Here is a 22,406-nt window from a genome sequence, read left to right as displayed (position 1 = left end):
ATCATTTGTTCATGGGCATAATGGCAGGAATAAATACAGCTCGTGAGTTCAAATCTAATCTTGTGGAATGCTAAGGTGAAGAAACGAAGTGCAATGAGTGAAGTTGCAAGTGAAGCAGTACCAAACAGAGGAAATGGCAAAAATCGCTGCCTAATATGTTGCATTTCTCTGTTTATTTTTTGTGCTTGCCATTATGTTTTATTTTGTGTATTCGTGTTTATGTATGTGTAAGTATTTTCGTCAAAGTTTGTGTGTTTGTGTCGAGTGTCTGATAAAGGGTATAGCTTCTCTTTGTTTCAATATATGTAAACGTTAATAGAGTCCAGCGCAGATAATTCTGCCGTGCAATGCGCGACAGAACTAAAGAAGCAGTGTTGCTAATGGAGCAGATAGAAAAATCGCTGCAGTGCGCCGATGCACAGCTGTTACGTACAATAATAAAATTAGAGAATTCAGATCTATCTAACGTTGAGTTTTAAACGTCATGCATTATACCAGGACTAGGATTAATATGTACTAACAAGTGACTATGTATGTAGCTACATACATATGGACTAAAAATTCGCAAAATATGAACTAACACATAAGTAAAATTACCAAAAATGCTGCAAAGAAGACTTCTTTATACGATTCCTTATTTGAGTGATTTCAAACAAAATAAAAAAATATATATATTATTTTTCATTGCATTAATGCACTGGTGGCGTTCTAACTTTTCACTCCCAAAACCCGTATACACTGGTATGGAACTGCAACGGCAGATAATAACATGCCAACGTGTTAAACCGCTACAATTGCACCATAACACTCCTCCTGAAGCAGTATTATTATTTCCTCTCTGAGATCGGCGACAGTCGGTTGCCTTTGTTGTACATTTACAAAGGATGCCAGCTTCCACAACAATAACAAGTACATATACTGCCACTAGACGATAAGCTGCGCGGCTTTTTCTTTTGTTATGAACCAGGGCCGGCGCTAGTCATTTTGCCTCCCTGGGAGGTGGCGGCAGATGCCGCTCTATTTCGACCCCCCCCCCCCCCCGGTCATTACGCAGCAACGGAAAATTGAAAATCAATATATTCCTAACTAAAACATCAAAATATAAAATAAATAATGAGACTTCTTATGCTATTTCAATACTATTCAGCGCAAAAGAATATCTCGCTCGATCACAGTTTTCAATAGGCTTATTTTTTTCTTCTCTTCAAATTTTGCCGCTCTGGGCGATGGGACGGTTCGCCCTCCCCTTCCGCCGGCCCTGCTATGAACTTGGTCACCCATCAAAGCATGGCAATTTTAACACAGAAAACAATATGTATCGCATTAAGCAGCAAAAATGACAGCCTCCTCTATGCAATTTCTACAAGAACACGTGCCGGAGCCAGAGTTGAAATGATGTTGGAGCCACATAATTTATTTATTTTGAATAATTCCAAAATTATGAAATATGAACAATTTGTTGCTGCTGTTCGCTGCTCTCTTGCCAAAATGCTTTATTGGGATGCTAACACCATGACTGGCTTCCTCCTTCATGAACTCGTGCACGTTGCTTAGAATTTCCCGAGCTTGGCTATGCAAGGTTTTTGATTTCAACTTCGACAGAACTGGAGGCATTATGGAATTTAACGTTCATTAGCAAACACACACTTTTACATACACACACGCAATACACGCACACAACGTCAAACCGGTCAAATACTTAGTATAAAATAAAAATATGGTGCTTCCAATCCAACAAAACTCACCGCTACTTTACCTGCCTTTTACCCTTCCGTGACAGAAATAGTGCTTCATTATTACAGTTGGCAACACTAGTTACTAGCTATCCAATGAACATGCACTGCATAAAAGAAACAAGCACTACGCCGTGCTATATTGCCACATTAGCGTCCCTACCGAACGGTGGGAACCGCGAGCTGAAGCGCTATTCAATTGTTTTCAATGATGTTTGCGCGAGTGTGTCCAGGAATGGAATGACAATGTGGCAACAATAGCGAAGGTTTTCGAGCAGGGTAGAACACATAATGCTAAGAGAGAGGGAGACGAAACGAAAATTCGTTTCTACGCAACGGCAAATTTACGTGTGTGGCACACTACCATGTGGACGTCAACTGATATATATGCTACAAGAGAACAGTTCTTGTAAATCCTACAATATATATATTTTTCTCTCTCTCTCTGCTGGGGCAGTCTCATCATTTTTGTAATGTATCTCTAGTGTATATGGTAACAAGTTAGGTGACATGGTAACACTAAGCCCAACCACAGTCTACTTTTGGAAGCTATGCCAAACGCCAGCACGGCACTGATTAATGTGTTTGATGATATTAGATCAGTGATGGATGACAGATATCTGCCAATGCATTTCTCCTTCACTACAGCAATGCCTTCCAAACTATCAACTATGATATTCTACTGCTGAAATTGGCAATATTTTCTCAACCCTCTGTTGCCTGAACTAGATTATTCTTGCAGTTAGAAAGCAATGCACATTCATCTTTGGACAATTAGTCGTCATGGCTCCCAATGAACTGTGGCACCTCAAGAAAGCTTCCTCTCTCTCCTGCTCTCCTCCGTGTACATAAATGATATATCAAAAATCTTTGAATCAGAAATTTAGCATCTTTACACTGATGTTTCCTAAAACAAGCATCATCACTGTGAGGATATTAGGAATATCTACAATTGGTCAAAGGCAAATGTTATAAACAAACTAAATGTATTCTAATTGACTCACGTCATCTCATTTCCATGACAGAAACACCTTCCATCCCTGACATTCTTATCAACAGGAAACGCATTCCATTATCACATTTGTGCCTCCTCAATGGCCTAGTGGTAACATCGTTGGCTTGTAATAAAGGGATCCCAGGTTTGATACCTGGTAGAGGCACATAGCTCAGTGGTTCAGGTCCCACTTTAATCTGTAGGTCCAGTCCTAATTAGCCTTTCTGTGCTTAAAGTGGACTTAAAACAACAATTCAATTCCATTATCACTTTTAGTCGGATACCAGGGAATCGTTGTGGGTGAAAACCTCTATTGGAGTGACAATGTGTGCAAAAATTTTTATGGAGCATTACACTCATTGTGCCACCTTAAAAACATTTTACCACAGGAGGTAAAGAAAACACTCTTGGAATAACTAATTTTGTCACGAATACACTACTGTGACATGGCATATATTGACTTCAACAGTGAGCTAGTGAAACGTCTACAGCAAATACAAAATTTGCATGCAATTTATTTATAATATGAAATATTTTGACTTTATCCCAGATTTCAAGGACCTAGGCTGGTTCTAACTTTCTACACGACATTGCTTCCATGCTCTTACACAATAGTAAATTGAGGAGGACCCCCCCCCCCTTTTACTTAAGGTGGTTGTTTTTAAATATTTCTATGTAATTCTTCAATATTTTAAATCAAAATTCTGGTAAATTGATGCATATAATTGGAGTGAAAAACTCACCTGCTATTATTATTCAGTATTTTGAAGAACTTTTAATTATTACCATTTTCAAGTATCAATATTGGTATTGGTAAGGGCAGTGGCGTAGCAACATATCGCGAGATTAAAATGTGAGGCCCCTTCCATTTTCTAAATTTGAGACACTGTGTTGTTCGATACAAAATCTCCAATCATAAGTTAGCAAAATTTTAACAATAATAATAATAATAATAAACTTATGAAAGTGAAAATATTATAATTTTATTTTACTCACCCTAAAAATGTCGTTCTCTGCTCTTCCTGGGGCTGAATTCGCTCACAATTTCTGAATAGTCCAGAGTTGAGGCGATAGTGAAAATTGCTAAAATGTCTACTCTGATCATCCTTTGGGTACTGTTCGTCACTCAGCAAAGTGCCCAATGGACCATTGCATACTATTTTGCAGTGCTGTTGATCACTTACAGGTAATATCCACTTATCTGGATCTTTGAAACTTGGTTCAGCTAAGTCTTTGATTGCTGACGAACAGGAACTCAAATTATCTTCTATAGCAGTAACACAATGTAATTCACTTACACTATGATCTACACATGCACCATCCTCTGAATGTACCGGTTGACACTCATCTTCATGTATTTCATTAACATCACTTGCAACACTTTCCCCTGCATTTGTTTTCAGATATTTCATCAGTGAACCACATGAACTTTTATTCTGTTTTGTTATTTCAGCTTTTCTTTTTCTCTTAGACGCACCGGACGGGAATTTTCTTCCCACATCGCGATCTCTACCCGACATTACTGTAATATCACTACCGAACACTAAACACGGTGGAGAGTTAATAAAGTGAGCAACGCTAAGAACCGCTTATTACCGTGCACAACATTCTGTGTGCATTGCTGTGTCTGGCTTCAAGGCTTCAAAATATGTCAGCAGTGAAGATCTTACAGTTACAACACTCGCAATAACGCTTGTGTTTAACAGAACTCCAAAACAAAGAAAAATTGTTGGATTTTTTCCGTCTCTCTTGTTGTTGCCGTGCCGCGTAAGGTTTGGATTTCAATGCATTGCGACATCTACCGCTGTAGGTTGCAAGTTTGTAACAATAAGTAAGACTAATCTTTCATTTGAGTTTCATGATATCAGAATTCAGATAAATATATAACACGCTGCCGTAAAACCTTTCATAAATTTATATTTTTAGTAACCCTATGTGTGTGTGTGTGTGTTTCAAATTCTTTCATCAAGCTTAAACCAAGCATACCATCTGAGACAGAAACCGGCCCGTTTTATGTTCAAAGGTTTCCAGCACTGCTTCCAAGTGCATAAAACGAATGAATAATAGACAGAGAATTGATAAAACGGAAAATTCTTTTATTCTTAGTTTATTTATAGAGATGTGGCTTCTCAAATGCTAAACATGTAACATATTCAGTATTACTTTTATTGCTGGGCAAACAATATAACTTTTTCACATATTTTTCTCACTTATAATTATTATATATTTTTTTCGTATAAACCTGGGAGCACGAGGCCCTGGGCGGTCACCCACTTCGCCTACCCCTTGCTACGCCTCTGGGTAAGGGTACTGGTTCAAAGTGGTAATGGCTCAGCCCTACTTTCTACAGTATGGCCAGAAATTAAGTAAACCAAAATGTAGAACATGTACTATTGTATTTAATTTTGTAAGTACAATGAAGGTATAATGAAAATTGTTACTTGTATCAACACATCTGAATCAATAATTGTATGTATTAACACAACAGCAGGTTCTGTACACACACCAATTGAACATGAACAGAACTGTCAACATACAAGTACATGTTCCAAGTGTTGTCCGTCCAATATCAAATATTTTTTACAGCAGCCCTGTAAGTGTGCCAACATTCCTGCAATTGTATTAATGTATTGGGCAGGATTTGCATGAAGAGTGAACTTTCAAGCACAAGTTCTAGAAATCTCCTCCGTGAAAGCAAACTGTGTTGTTGCTAGTGGTCTGCCTCAACGGCAGAAATAATGCTTGACAACAATCACCTACTCTCGAATACTTATAGACATTGCATTGTGGCTGCCTCGATGGTGCTGTGATAGTGTCATCGCCTTGTAATGAAGGAGTCCCAGATTCGATACCTGGTGGAGGCACATAGGTTCGGATCCCACTTTAAACTGTAGGTCCAGTCTCGATTAGCCTTACTGTGCATAAAGTAAGAACAAGTATCACACTGTAGCTGCACTTTCTCCCTTCTCACACAATACCAACTATGTACAGTGTTGCCAATTTTTGGTATTGTTTATTTCCGGCCATACTGTAAATCTATATACATGTACATTCACAAAAGTACAAGTATTTTCAGATGCATAACTTTTCCCGTCTCCAGCTGAAGTTGTGCAGAAGTCCGACATAATATTCCTCGCTGTGAAGCCACATATCCTGGATGGTGCCCTTAGTGATATTATTGTCCCTGCGAAAGGATTATTTCCATCAAAACTCTTCGTGTCTGTAATGGCTGGCATTACAATAGAAACTTTAGAAACGGTAAGGATTCTATTTTTATATGGGCATTTTGTGGGTATTTATCAGGGTGAAAGCTGTTTCTTTCATTTGTTTATTTTATTTTCATTGCATCTTATTGTGAATCCAAGAGATTAAAATGATTGATAAATGAATGCAGGTGGAAAAACCAAATCTCTTACTTATGGCTGCTGTTGCTTGATGTCAGGCAACATGTCATGTTTCATTTTTGTTGGTGTGGGCATACTGGGCATGGACTATTCTGAAATTCTGCCAAATATTGATCACTGCATTGAGGATGTTTTTTTTTTTTTTAAAAAAAAACAGTTTGATGCGTACAGTGCTGATCTTAAAAATGTTTTCATTATTTAGGCTGAAATTTTAATTTGAAAAATCACAACACGCAACCAGCTAGTGTTATGCAAAAAATTATGGACCATATTAGTGTAACATCAGAAGCAGACAACTGAGCAAGATAGAGTCCAAACAAGCCCATTACATGGTGCTTCCCTATGTCCAGGGCCCGGATTTTGATGACATTTCATCTTTTAACTGGTGCAACGTAGACATTGCTAACTAGTACAGAAATCCTGAACACCCTACTCAGGTTGAAGAAATGTCATTTTTTGGTCATTTTTTACAATTTTTTTTATTTTTCGGTCATTTTTTAAAATTTTGCATCATTTTTAGGTCATTTTTTTAAAAAAAAAATGTCATTGCATGCTGAAACATAAGAAGTTCAACAATTTCTTTTTGTCTGAATGTTATCTTACGGTACTTACTCTGTGTTTAACTACCAGCGCAACAAAGCCTGTCTGAAAATCGCGAAATGCAACATTGTCGAGTTTCTTATTCACAGTCTGTACAACACACCAAGGTGAAGAAGCAATTGTTAAATTGTTTGTTTTGGAATATATATACTATTTTCAATAAGCAGATTGAGTTTTGTACGAATTTTTGGGTCATTTTACAGGATTTTTGTTGTCATTTTAAAGGTCATTTTTCAAAGTTTTAGGTCAACAAAATCCGGGCCCTGGACTGATAACATTGGATTTTCCATCCATCACAAACCGACCTCCGTGGCGTAGTGGTTAGCGCAGCACACTACGAATCCAGGTCTCGTGGGTTCGATTCCTGGCTTGGGCATGGGTGTATTTCTGAGTGTCCTTTCATCAATGTCATCACTCATTCTCATCTCTGCGATTAGGCAGAAGTGGCAGAAAAGCGAAGTAAAATAAACCAAATCAATCAATCAATCAATCCATACATCCATCACAAGGGGTAATGTTTAAAATTCTGACGACAGTTATGAAACAAAATTGTTATATTTATCATTTATCAATATGAATCAATACAAAGATGATATTTAAGGAATAAATGGAATAAGAAATGAAAAAAATCAGATTCTCTTAAATGGCATCTGATCCAGGAACCGCAGACAATAAGCAGCACTACTGCAATCACATGATGCTGCTGGTCTCCCAACAGCCATCACAGAATCAGCTCAGCAGTTGAGCTTTGGACCGAAGCTTTTCTTTGAAAATACATAATTTCCATGCTCCAGTTTTTCTTTACCTTAGCCTCTGTAAGGTACAGTGGGATCCATGAGGATTACCATGCAAATTGTCCATCACCATGTCCATACACTTTATTTGACCCAATAAGAACTTCAAGAATCAAAAGAAAACTCAAAACAAGCTGTTGACAACTTCTGCACCAGCATATGTAAAAACCCATCGCTTAAAAACACACAGGATGTAAGAGAAAAATTAATGAAAATGGCCGTGGACAATTTGCATGGTAATACTCACGGATAGGCCTGTACCCAAGGGGGCATGGGTAGGACAAGGGGGCCATGACCCCCCCCCCCTCGAGCAAACCTATAAAAACCTACAAAAATAACATGGACGATTCTTAAGATTTTGCAAGAATTTCGATTTTCTTCTTTCATAAATGAATGTGTTGTGTCTGGAGAGAGGCAGACTCCAGAAGTCTGCAGTCTACTATATTTAGTAATTTTACTTTTATAACCATTTATGTGAAGCTACTAAATGTCCCAATTTGGTTGGGACAGTTCACCATTTTTACTCCCTGTTCTGGCTTTTTTCGAACTTTTTTGTGGTTAATTCACATTCAGACATGTTCTTCATTATAAGGATGATTCCATAGCGTTGGTGGTCACATTCAGGGTACAAATACCCATGGTGGAGGGGGGGGGGGGGGTGTCTCCCACCAACCATCTTGTTCTATTAAAATTTTCCCCCCACCAAACTTTTCCAAGGGTAAGAGTTTGTGTCGTAACAACAAAGATAAGCAATTAGTTTTGACTTCAAACATACTTTACTAAGAATAATATGATAAACACATACAAAGAATGATGTCTGCCTGTGTGTGAATGTTGCATACATCTCTTATTCTCTCTCTTTTTTTTAGGGCTGGTAACAGCATGGGGATAAAACATACTTCTACAGTCATAGATAAGATTTTAAAATTATATTAAATTGGTCTAGTAAGGAATGGAGCCGTAGCTGCGAAGAGGGTTGCCCCTGGAATACAGAAATTAGACCGACCTGTTATTTCTCCTCCATTTCTCACCTCCTTTCGTCGGGAATAAAACATAGCACTTACATGTTAATTTCATAAGTAAATGTCTTCTTAAAGTTTCTCATTTTTTGTCCCTCCACCTAGTTATCTTTAATTTGCAATCGAGTTTGCAGATTTGAACAATAACACACACTGCTTGAAAGATGATGATGTGGGATGCACAACCAACTGTCCTTTCATTAGCCACATTTCTTAAATGATAAGTTTTCTTTTCATCGGATTCAACGAAAAAGAGTAAGTACATAAAATTTCTACAATGTCTAAGTATGCCAGCTAGGTAGGGGGGTGCGAAAAATCTATTCTCGTCCTGGGTGCTGAAATCTCTAGCTACAACTCTGATATGCAAATATTTCCTTTCAAGAGACCATTGATAAATGTACACCATTATAGAAACATAACACAATAAAAGTATGAAAATTTAGTTATCATTATTAATAAAAAGCAATAATTAAATAAAATCTCACATTTAGCTATTAAAAACATTTCACTTATCTTCTAATTTCCAGTCATTTTGAACCAGTTGTTAAAGGAATTAATTTGCTAGTTTATAAATGTAGCAAATTAATTTGTTTGTATATGTTTATAAATATAAATATAATTTAATAAATTAATGATATTAATTAATTATTTAATAATTTATATATATATATATATATATATTTGGGCTTACCCCCCCTCGAAAAATCCTGGGTACGGGCCTGCTCATGGATCCCACTGTACATGTAATATGTTGATGTATTCACCAAAATCACATGTTTATATTGACGTACACACCACAATTTTGTTTGTGACTTCTGTCCCAATTTTAAAAGTTACTTGTCGTGATGATAATTCAATGCTATTGCATAGGGAAACACCTTGTGACAGATTTGTTTGGATTCAACCTTTCTCAGTTGTCTGCCCGTGACATCTCCACTAATATGGCCCATTCACTGTTCCCATCATCACTCAGAGAGATTGTTTTTCAAGACTATAACTGTGCACAGATCACACAGTAGGAAGGGTTAAATGTTATTGTAAAAAAGATGGAGATTAATTCCATTGTAAGGACATTCTGAGCACCTCAAAATTGTATTAAGTTCAAAAGTAGTATTTATGAATACTTATTACTACTGCTAGGATTTTTATGACTTAGCATATTTTTTTTGGTAAGGGTGATATGTTCCCTAAATATATAGAAATAAGTATTGTGAAGAAACTAATTGCATTAAGGTGCTTTTAAGAGCATATTTTGGCCATTTCTACATGATAAAGCATATTTTGATGGATTTTCGGTCATATTCAGCATATTTTCACCTTTTCAAGAAATATACAGTCATTTTCCAAGTGTATTCGTTCTTACCCCCATGTTCACTCAAGGTTTTTTTTTTTTTTGGACTGCAGCAAAATCTTTTTAATTTTTAATTTAAAATTTACAGAAAGTATTCATTGTGCATTTCAACTCATCAGGGCCCATAAAGTGAACTAAAAATAGTACGTATATGAAAATATTTCAGCATTAGTTAGATATTGATGTTTAGAACAGAATAGTTATAAGGGCATATTTTGTAAAATTTTAGGTCATAAGAGCATATTTTATTTGGCATATTTTGGTTATTTTTTGGTCATAAAAATCTTAGCCCTACTAATCACAGTTAATATATGTACAGTCACCGTCAGTAAAAATGGGACAACTAGATCTGGAACTGATTGCTTCCTTGCAAGGTGTTGTGTGTGTTAACCAACTGTATGGCGGTGGAAGAAACTGCCAATGAAAATTTGTTGTTAAAGTACACTTGTTCCTTAGATTTAGGCAACACACTTAATGCATTGCAGAGGAGCGAGCATTTCAAGACCTAGGTGCTCCATTTTTACTGCTGCTGACTGTACATTGAAATTGTTATTAAAGGTTCGGCCCTAATTAAAAAATAATCATGGCTGTACTCCTGGTCATTTCAGTGTAAAATCTCTCATAAACAATAAGACAGTAACAAAATTTAGGATACCAATACAGTGAAACCTTGATTTTACGTTTTGTAGGGGACCAAGCTGAAAAAAAACTTAAAATGCTGGAAAATGTAAAATCGAGAAAAATTTTATAGCATTTTGCTATGTTGGGACCATCAAGACTGAATGTATTAGGTGGGAAAATGTAAATCCAGGAACGTAAAATCGAGGTTCCGCTATACTTTACATTTCAATGTATTTATGTCAATTATGTTTAATTTTTCAGAAATTATCAAGGATCTCATTAGATCCACGTGTGATTCGTACTATGCCAAACACACCAGTTTCAATTGGTGAAGGATGTACAGGTGCGTATCTCTTTCGTGTTTGATTTCATTGGGTTAATTTCTTTTCACTTCTCTGACACTTGGCTAATCGTGAAGATGAGAATGAATGATAGGTTGAAATTAATAAAGGGACACTTGCAAGGAATGGACGTCTCAGGCCGCTATTCGAACCTGGGATCCCCTGACATTGTAGCACGCTGTGGTAAATACTTAGCCATGGAACACCTTTCTCGTGTAGAGATGAGATAGGAAAATTTGTTGGTTACTTACGTGAGTAGTAATGTCCTGCTAACGGTATTCATGATGCATGGAACCTGTGGAGATTTTAAGCTTAAAGATGGTGTTCAAAATCTCACCTGCTGACTTCCTTACCTTATCTATATTCTATCTGAGAATCTCTGGAGCTAGGCTGCGCATAATGGCACAGGAGGAAGAGAAAGCGAGTGAGTGGAGTGAAGCAGTACATGCTGCTGCAAAGGCTGGTAACCGCAGTTGCTTCCCTCCCCTCCATGCAATTCCATTCCCTCGTACTTGTTCATTGCTCGAGCCATCTCGAGTCACTACTTGTGCAGAGACTTGCTTTTGTTTGCTCACTCGAGAGATTCCCAGGACAGTATGAAACCTAAACATAAATTGGGACCTAATTTTGAGGGGCAGAATTTGACTTGGGCCTAACTTTGAGGAGGCAGAATAAAACGGCCTAATTTTGAGGGGCAGGATTAAACTTGGACCTAATTTTGAGGGGCAGAATGAGACTTGGGGCCTAATTTTGAGGGGCAGAATGAGACTTGGGGCCTAATTTTGAGGGGGCAGAATCAGACTTGGGGCCTAATTTTGAGGGGGCAAAATAGGACTTGGGGTCTAATTTTAATGGGGTAAAGTCAAACCTGCGGCTTAACTTTGGGGAAAGACAGACTTGTATGGGTTTTCCATCCCATAAAAACAGCATCCAGGATTATTTGCTAAACAACTGTGACATTTACGAAATTACAAATATTACTCTTTATTGCTTTGTAAATTTTAATAAACCTGAATTTTTTTGTGTAGGGGGGGGGGGGGTAAGTGCTCTCCCTTGCTCCCACCAAGTTACACCTATGCACATGTCCTATCACTTATGCAGCTGAAGTAATGACACTCATGTTCCTTCCTCCCACAGAGTGGTACCTTCCCAATGGCATAGTGGTAACGTTGTTGCCTTTTAATGAAGGTAGTCCAGGTTCAGTACCCTGTGAAGGTACATATTGCTTTGGACCCACTTTAAACTGCAGGTCCAGTCCCGATTAGCCTTTCTGTGCATAAAGTGCAATTAAAAAGAAGGGGAAAGTTGTTTGTGTTGGCCATGAAATGTACAGCCACCAGCAAAAGGGGTGGGGGTGTTGGGGGTGACCTTCTGGTAAGGCACCCAAACGTCAACCTCACTGGATCTACAACTGGGATAATCCTCTGTGGAGTTATGTTGTCCTTGTGTATGCTGAGTGCCCTTTTACAGCTGTAGCTTTTAATAAGTAAGGTTGGGGTGCAAGGGGTGATCCTTCCATGTAGGACATGCAATTATCAATCTGGCGTCTGTGTTTTGTCCTTATGTGTGCCGAGTGCCTCTTTACAGCCTCAGCTTTTAACCCAAGTGAGAATATTTTAATATTCTAGTTAATGACATTACTGTTAATTTAGGTAAGGTAAGGGGCTGGACCCCGTATAACGTGACGGGTGCAAAATAGCCTCTAAGTGCTGACGCACCCAGAAATTCAAATTCAAATGAGTAAGGATATTTTACTCTTCAGAGATGGCATAGTTTTGGTTCATTTTAAGCGGTGAATGAATGAATAGTTTTAAGAATTGTGTTAGGAAATTTTTAATGGATCTATTTTCTTTTCTTGTTGGAGGCATTTCCTGAATTTTGTTTTAGTTAAGAGGCTTATTCCCATATTGTGTGATGGGCAAAAGTAGTGAAATGCTGTACTGAAATGCCCAAAATAGAAAAATCAACCAATCAATCACCCACCAGCAAAAGTTGACAGTATAGTTGATGAGATGAGACTGTGTGGTCAGTCCATGTTACTTACCCATGACCATTTTTTCCATTATATCACAAAATTTACCTCTTGAATACTATAAAACTTGAATAAATTCAATATTCAGATATGAAGTAGTAAAATTTATGATATAGTTGAGAAACTATTTCTGATAGAAAAGTAATGTGGATATGCCCACATCTACACTCTGTAAAGAAAAAATAGCGACACTTGCTCGGATATGGTTTTCGCAAGATTATGAAGTTAATTAAAACAATAAGAAAAGTAGGATTTGTCCACCAGCCGTATTTGTGAAGGAACATTCTCGAATGCATTAGTAAACTGTAGATCGAGCAGGGGTGCTGAAGCATTGCAAGGGAGCGGATAGAATGGAGTGAGAGAGGCAGGAGGCATCGTCGGTCATGTTCGTCCGATGGAAAACCTCTCGTCATGTGATGCCTCTCTCACTCCCTCCTATCATCGCATAAGAAACGGGAGGTGGTTTTGCAAAAACAATGACATTTATCCAACACTCCCTGTTCTTTTCTATTTTCATCTATTTTTTTATGTTGAATGCAAGAGGCTCCCTCTGGTGCTAGTCTGTTGCTTTTGAGGTGCATTGTGCAGGCGGGAAGTTCGCATCGCACAAAGCACTCATCGGCCTCCATGCAAGAGAGTAGCATCAGAGGGAGCCTCTTGCATTGAAACATAAAAAAAATAAATGAAAATAAAAAAGAACTGTGGGTATTGGTTAATGAATCTTGTTAAAACCATATCCGAGCAAGTGTCGCTATTATTTCTTTACAGAGTGTATTATAATACAGTTCTATGGATATCAGTAATATTATTCATAATAATATTTTTTTAGTGCTGAGCCGATACTGATGCCAATACTCCGATTCCCACCGATACAGATACCGATGCTCGGAAATTGTAATAATTAAAAGTTGTTCAAAATTATGATTAATATTAGTTTGTAAGTGTTCTGGTCCAGTTATATGCATAAACTTGCGAAGCTGTTTTGCTTTACAGCAAAAATTACATCAGGATATTGAAATACAAGGTGCATTCAATAAATAACCGGAAAAGTAGAAAAAAAATGTAAGATACGACCATGATTGTTATATGTTTGTTAATTTGTGAAGGCATGTCTAAGCTATTCATAGCTGGGCTGGAATGCCTGCCTCGTGCACGGGATGGTAGGAAACAGGTACTAAAGATGGCGGCACCCTTACAGGAGTGTTCCAAGCTGGAGCAGCGAAGTGTCGTGAGATTTTGTTGAGTGAAGGCGTGAAACTGATATAAATTCATCGCCGCATGACAGTTCAGTATGGTGACAACTGTATGAGTTGATCATAAGTGTACGAGTGGGCTGAGAAGTTCAAAAAGGGCATAACCAGTGTTGAAGATTCTCAAAAATTAATATTCTGGCCAAGGCAGAATTTAATTTTATTTTAAAACATAAACTAAACATTACATTTCAACTTTCTAGCAACTTTCTACATGTTATGTAATCAAAAATCCAATTTTTCACTCCAAAATGATATATAATGAAAATAACATTTGATTTTTCTATAATTTCCAGGATAATTAGACTTTGCGAAAGTGTTGGTTGGTATTTTTGCGCACTCCGTGACACCAAACTGCCAAAAGAGTATCAGCTGGTATCGGTAAATAAATTCTTCCTGATACTTTCCAACACTGATTACCACGGGTATTGGCTGAAACCGATACATCAGCATCTGTATCAGTTCAACCCTAAAGTTCAAATCACCAACCTCCCCGATCACCAGATTTGACCCACCCGATTTTTACCTGTGGGGTCATTTGAAGTCACTCATGTATGCCGAAAAAAAAATTCGGGATGTGGATCACTTGGAGCAACAGATACTGGATGCCTGTGCACAAATCACACCTGAGATATTGCCTGTCTCTACATAGTAAGGGAGAACTGTCTCAACATGTGCATAGCACGAGGACAGCATATTGAACACATTGTGTAACTTTAATATGCCCATAACTTCCTTATCATTAAAGTTTTCATAAATCTTGCTTCACGACTGATGTCCTGGTGAAATTCTAGCCCAAAACCATACTCCACATACCCCCTTTCCATTTAAAGAAATGAAGTTGGATCCAAGATGGCGGACGTTGTCATGACATGCACCAAAAGTTTCTCCCTAGGCCTAACATATTACTACCATAACCAATTGCTGCAATCTACACTTCCTTTCATTTTATAAGGGGTGGTCAGGGACTTTTGACTCACCCTATGCAGCTTCTTGTGCACAAAACCATAAAGTAAAGAGTAAATTAGTGTGTGTGTGCTCCTACTCAGTAAAGTATTGCATAATTATTGTGTATTTTTCAAGGTTAATGTTGAGTCACTTGTGGTAAGATGCTCTGTTTCTTTTAAGTTTTTACTCCAGGAAAATCGGCAACACCAGCGGATATATCTTCTGTGAAGCTGATCTTATCTAGTGTGGGGATATGCGAAATGGTACAGGAGCCATTGATATACTCTGCTGGTACACTTACAGGCTCTGGAGTGGCTTTTGTAAGTATTTGTTCAATTATGTGTAAGAGTGTCACAATTGTTTGTATGTGAAAATGAGGAGATAAGAATTTTACAGTATGTCGGAGAAGTCCCTTCTACCCCTAGTTGCATGTTTCCTGTTACTACCTTGTTGAAAATTGGCTGGTATTCAGTTGTTTGGGAATTGTTTTGTTTTTGTGGTTGGCTTCCCTGCTCTCAAGGTCACATGGAACGCTCCCTCGAATTCATATGTCAAATTGTTGCACCATGGCTGATGTGAGGATATACAGGGTGTTTCTAAAGTTTGTTTCCAACATGTAGGAGGTGATTCTACAAGTGAAAATAAACACAGAAGTTCATGTGACGAAATGCCGAAAACTGCACCTATTCGGAATTATTGAAGTTGGAAAAAGTGCGAAAATTTTGTTTACGTGGAAATAGTGGCACAACGGCCAACCATATGACCGCGGCGAAGGGCGTTCCACAAAGAAATGTGGCATGCTCTACTCAAAAAAGCACGTGACAGATGTGTGAAGTTGATGCGCAAGAGATTCCCCAAAGGTAGCGAATGGGTCTGTTGAAGTCATGTTAGTAGGGAAGGGTTTTATTGAGTGATTAGCATGGCTGACCCACGTGATTATAATGTGTGCGATGTTTTTGGTTGCAATGTTGTGTTGTCGATATTTGCACGTACCCACATACAGAAAGGCCAAAGCGTCCAGCAAGAAAGTACTGGTCGCTGCCATTTGTGCTTCACGTACTGCGATATCAGCATCACCGCGCATCAGGTTACCATCACACATTTGAGGTTGAAAACGTACGAGTGGAACGACATGAACGTGGCAAATTGGGCAAACCTCGCAATAGGCACTGCTAGGTGTTACTGATATGCATGGCCCATCATGTACAGTGTACCAGTGTTCGTCGTCTATGGGTCGGCAGATATCCAGCAATAGGGATGGCTGCATACACCGCAGAGGAGCTGGCGGACATGCATCTCATTTATGGCTAGACAGGAAGTAATAGCCATGCAGTACGGCGTTTGTATGGGATACGTTTTCCAAATAGGAGGCTGCCGTCATACACCTTCTTTCAAAGAGTGCGTACTCGACTTCGGGAAACAGGATCAGTGCTACCACCCTGTCGAGAAATTGGAAGACCACAAAGTATGCGCACAAATCAGTTTGTGAATGTGGTGTTAAATGCTGTCAGGGATCGTCCTGACACCAGTACGCTATGGGAAGAGATGAAACGCTCTGTATACGAAACACCTGTTGTGTCAGCCGAGGATCTCGTTGCACGTATTAATGTTGCCGCAGCGACGATAGCAGATACCGCGGAGTTGTTTGCTCGCACTAGACAATCGTTGATTCGACGTTGTCATCACTGCGTGGAAGTTAATGGCAGACAGTTTGAACACCATCTGTGATGTGGTTCCCTCGGCACCTCCACTCTGCACACGGTGAACATGTCGACACATATGCAACCTTTCGCAGCACCACCACCATCTTTGTTTTCCTATGTAATGGTGATGTTCACTATGGATATTCGCTTTCTTCTTGGTTGTCAGTCTCCACATATCACTTTCCATGGATAACACATCTCGCTAAACCCTTCCCTACCCCCATGACTTCAACAGACCCATTCGCTTCCTTTTGGGAATCCCTTGCACATCAACGTCACACATCTGCCATGTGCTTTTTTGAATAGAGCATGCCACATTTCTTTGTGGAACGCCCTTTGCCACGGTCGTATGATTGGTCGTTATCCCACTATTTCATTGTAAACATAATTTTCGCACTTTTTCCCACTTCAATAATTCCGAATGTGTGCCGTTTTCGACATTTCGTCACATGAACTTCTGTGTTTATTTTCACTTGTAGAATCACCTCCTACGCGTTGGAAATGAACTTTAGAAACACCCTCTATATGTAGTTACAGTGCCAAGAACTGGCTAGTGACGTGTGTGTGGGTTCATGAACAACAATGAACAATGCAAATGAACTGTAACACAATGTAAAGTTTGCAAGTATGTTATAATGCAAATAAATAGATACATATATGTTATAATTAGGGAACGGATTTTTAGGTGCTAAAAAAGAAGGATTTAGGACTTCACTCCATTTTAGGACTTTTAAGTGCTTATAATAAATTAATAGGCATAATTATTAATTAATACTAATTTTATGAATTAACTGGTTTTACATGCAATTTGTGTACAAAAGTTACTATTTTCAGTGCAATGAATACTATTCTTTGAATATAAAAAATATACAATTTGTCCAATGTAAGCACTGTGCCACCATATGCTTTTTGATGTTCTCTGCGATGATGTTCTTCCAGGCATCCTCGAGTACGCACTAGTACAGTCACTGACACTTCTGGATTGTAACAATCCCATTAACTTTCAATGTGAGTATTACAACCCAGAAGTGTTCATAGAGAACCTTCTCTCCACGCTGCATTCATAAATGAAACTGTTCCTGATTCCCAAGGCAGGTTTGGTCCCCCTCCCCTCCCGAGGCGTAGTGGTAACATCGTCGACTTGTAACGAAAAAGTCGTAGGTTCAATATCTGTTGGAGACACGTAGTGATTCGGATCCCACTTTAAACTGTAGGTCAAGTCCTGATTTTTTTCTATCTGTGTGCTTCATATATGCTCAAAAAACTCAACCTCAAAACTCAAACCGCAGGCAGATTCACAGTGGTCTTCTCTCCTTGATGAACAGCCTCTATTCTAGGGCAGTTGTAGTTTCGGTTCACGAAGACTCCCCTTTCACCTACCAACTGTTGTGTCAATGGGGCGACATGATTGGGCACTTGCAGGGTTGCCTTTCCTACTCATTACAGAAGGCACTTGAAACAACCAATTCCATATTCTTGGAATCTTCCCGCGCTCTTACACTGTTGGAGGCCGGGAATAATGCCAGCCCAGTTTTAGCAACTGAGTGATTTTGTAACTAGGATTCTGTCCCAAAACAGATGGTATTTTTGTTTCGCTTGCTACACCTACGGTCCCTTTAATTGCCTTGGATGCACAGCATTTAATAACGGAGAGCACCTCATCCAGTCAGTTTGCTCCACATTTTTCCAATTTCGTGATGCAAGCTGGAAGAGGGCAGAAATTTGCTTAGATGTTGACACCCCTTGCTGTTGCATTGGTTCTTTTGCTTGTTGGATTTGTTCAAGGTCTCAAACCTTTCTGCTGTGGCCGAGTGGTTAGCACATCGCGCTGCGATGCCAAGGGTCCAGGGATCGAATCCCGGTCGGGCTTGGTTGTTTGTGAATGTCCATTCATCAATTTCATCATTTCATCACTCATCCCCATCTTCGCAAATTAGCCAAGAGGCACAAAACGCGAAGTAAAATAAACTAAATCAAATCAAATCTAAATCAAACCTTTCTGGTGGATATTAAGGATCGTTCTTAATAACAGTTATTTTTTAAGTTAAGCGAATTGTTTAAAAGGCATTTTTCAAGTCAAAATAGGGCTTTTAGGCATTTATAGGAGTTTATAGTTCATTTAGGCTTTTATATGAATTTATAGTTACCATGCTAAAGGTCCCGGGTTCGATCCCCGGCCGGTTTAAATCCGGGAACTTTTCTAACGTTGGAAGCGGCCCCGGCACCCACCCAGCATCGAATAACATGGGTTCCTGGGGGGTAAAGGCGGTCAGGGGCATGATGCTGATCACATCACCCCCACTCACGACCGGATCAAGAAAGTGTGGGCGTTACCCCCACACCCATATACGCCTTCATGGTGTGGTGCTATGCACAGGGGAGCACTTTACCTTTTACCATTTTTTTTTGTTCATTTAGGTATTTTAGGTCCTATTGAATTTCAGTAGAGTCATTCTTATGTTTGTTCACCCTCTGTCGCTCATCAGCCCTATCCTTCATCATTCTTATTTTTGTTCACCACCTTTGTCTCGTTGCATCCTTATCATTCATCGCCCCTATATTTCGTCATTCTTATTTATGTTCGCTCCCTGTCTCTCGCTGCCTTTATCTTTCGTCATTCTTATTTTTGGTCGTCCCCTGTCTCTCGTCGCCTCCTATCTTTCAATGCCTATAGTTTAGTCACTCGCTGCACTCACCGTTAAGCTTTCTGCATCCCCATAACGGTAGGTCTTCATAAAATACCACAATATTTGCTTTATTGCATTTCAACCATGCATATTATTGAAGAAATAAAATAAGACCTTTAAGGGTATCTCCCCTCGGGTAGAGGGATACCCTTTCCCTCCCCCTTTATTCCAGTCTTGCATGTTTCAAGGGACTCAGAGGGGCTGGTTGCCCCCCTTCAATCCGCCTTTGCAGGTCTATCAATTCTGTATGCCATCTAGTGTTGCCCATGTGAACTATTGAGCGCTGGAGCGAAAATCCCTCATTGCAGCTCTCTAATGTGTATGTTAATATTCTGATGTAATTCTTGAATATTTGCAGCAAAAAACTCTAGCAGATTGATGCATATAATTGGAGTGGAAGACTTGCACACCAATATTAATCAATATTTAGAACAACTTTCCAGTTTTACAATTTTTTTCAACCGTCAAAATGGGAAGTAGAAATTTTCAGCGAAACATGCAGGCTCGACCAGGACTTGAACCCGGATCTCTGGCATACCGTGCCATTGCTCTAACCACTGAGCTACTGAACCGGCGAGTGGTTAGAGCAATGGCACGGTATGCCAGAGACCCAGGTTCGAGTCCTGGCCGAGCCTGCATATTTCGCTGAAAATTTCTACTTAGTACATCTCCTGTGGGTGCCTAATCTACAATAATCAAAGTGTGAGTCTGTAAGATATCCATATAAGCTTAGCCAAAGTTAAATAGAAGGCACATACAATACAATGTTCAGAGTGGAAATTTTTAGGTGGGGGATGTTCTCTTGAATCTTGGGGCTAAGGGGGGTTCCCATGTTTTAATTGTGGGAACCATAAACCAGGGATTCAGATACACAACTTGCTTACAAAACAAGCATCACAATCAAAAAAGGAAAATCCGTGTTGACCTGTATTATATATGCATTCTATTGTATATTAACATTTTTAACTACTGTGAATAATTTTAAATTACTACAATGTTCAAGAATCTGTACAGGCAGGAATTTCTAAACAAAACATTCCGTTTGTGGCATACTTTAATATATTCTATTCTTATCTTTTTAAAAAGATGCATGTTTGAAGCATCGAACCATAGAGAATACAGGGAGTCCATAAAGTCCTGCAAAAAACTAAAACTCTATAACTTGAAAACTATTAAGTTTATTAACAAAATATTTTGTGTGTACTTACAGCAAGGTTCAAAGTTTATTTCCTGCTTGTTAGGTTCATCGCCAAACCTCCAATTGTGCACCATTCACGTCCAAACACTTGCAGTCTTTTTGTGAAACCGAGAATTGCGTGCTGACGGTGCTCTCCTGGGATATTCAGAATCACATCTCTTATTTTTTTCTTTTAGGTCATCCAGATTAGCTTGTTACTGTGAATACACCTCGGTCTTTACATGTCCCCACAAAAAATAATCGCAAGGGGTCAAGTCTCGTGATCTTGGAGGCCAAGCTGTGGGCCCTCTTCGGCCAATCCAAATTACCTTGAAATTGTTCGTTAAGAAACTGCCGAACTTCAAGGGCAAAATGCGGCGGCGCTCCATCTTGTTGCATGTGGACGTCATTGATGATGCCTAACCTATTAAGTTCTGGCACAAGGAATGTCTGTAGCATGTTCAGATAGTTGTTGCCATTTACCGTGTTTTCCTCGAAGAAAAATGGACCAATGATGTGGTCCATTGAAATTGCACACCACATTTTCACTTTGGGACTACCCCGAGTTTGAACATCATACCATCTCTTGATACTTGAATTTGCTGGGGGTGGTTTTCCATATGTTGTCTGGAACTTTCTCTGCACTGAAAAACAAGATTTTAACTCTGCAAACCACAGAACACACTGTGCCTTTTCCTGGATGGACGCCATCTTAAGTCACATGATCACGTGATTACCAGTGCAAGCGTCACTGAGCAGTGGGGCCAGAACAAAACTTTAAACTTCCACCCTTCTCACCCAAAAAAATGTATATCGTTAAACGCAACAGCTAAAAAGTTATAGAGTTTTAGTTTTTTGCAGGACTTCATGGACTCCCTGTACATTAAAATATACCACAGAAGGAATATTTTGTGTTTTTATACATAAAAAACACCCAAAAAAATCAGAGTTCATAACATGGACAATGCAGAGAGCCTTTACATCATATTGAAAATTCAGAAATGGCATTTTAATTCCAGATGTACACCGTTATCGAAGCTTTGTCTGACGGTGCAGTCAAGATGGGTGTACCCCGTGCAATGGCTACTTCGTTTGCAGCGCAGACGCTACTCGGGGCTTCCAAAATGGTGTTGGAATCAGGCAGACATCCTGGTCAGCTGAAGGACGAAGTTTGTTCCCCTGGTGGGACAACTATCGCTGGAATTCATGCATTGGAGAGAGGAGGACTTAGGTATGTAGAATTAGTTTCTCCTGTACTTAAAATGGCTGTATCTACTCGGCACAACAGTTGGAACTCTAGCTCACTGAATCCACTTGCGGCTCTAATCTCCCACCACATTTTCTCTACGCTACTTTTCCTCAAGTCTGTTGTTTCAAGATGGCGGCACTGCAGAAAATACATGTGCATCATGCTCCGTCATAGGTGAAGGGAGGGGTGGAGCAAACTTCACCGTGGCAGAGGGGAAGGCTCAGCCATAAGGAGCCAAGTTGATTGGTAAATAAATCTTCCTGAAATTATATCTTTAGGTTTAACTCACAATTTGAATGCTCTCTGCAGTTGTGGAAAGTGGGGGAAATAAAACACACTTCTCCTTTAACTTCATCACCTTTTTAGCATGCTTAGCATGGCAAGGTCATGCTTGGCTTTTGAATAGTATGTAGGTTAATTGTGACAAATAGGATGAATGATGATTAGATTAAATCGATGAAGAAACACTCATGAAAGAGCTTATACACGCTTTCTGCACAATG

At 39.1% G+C, this 22,406-nt stretch overlaps 1 protein-coding gene across 1 annotated transcript in view; it reads left to right on the top strand.

Annotated features, from left to right (window-relative positions):
* P5cr (Pyrroline 5-carboyxlate reductase) overlaps window positions 1-22,406 on the top strand; it is a 47,736-nt gene that overhangs the window by 21,467 nt on the left and 3,863 nt on the right. The window contains exons 3-6 of the mRNA XM_083133898.1: window positions 5,828-5,985; window positions 10,778-10,859; window positions 15,268-15,407; window positions 21,674-21,885. Coding sequence (XP_082990024.1) covers window positions 5,828-5,985; window positions 10,778-10,859; window positions 15,268-15,407; window positions 21,674-21,885 — 592 coding nt within the window. The remainder of the gene's footprint in view (window positions 1-5,827; window positions 5,986-10,777; window positions 10,860-15,267; window positions 15,408-21,673; window positions 21,886-22,406) is intronic.

Source organism: Lepisma saccharinum, chromosome 13 (genome assembly GCF_977018435.1).
Source record: "Lepisma saccharinum chromosome 13, izLepSacc3.1, whole genome shotgun sequence".
NCBI lineage: Eukaryota > Metazoa > Arthropoda > Insecta > Zygentoma > Lepismatidae > Lepisma > Lepisma saccharinum.
This window is presented reverse-complemented; position numbering and strand designations above follow the sequence as displayed.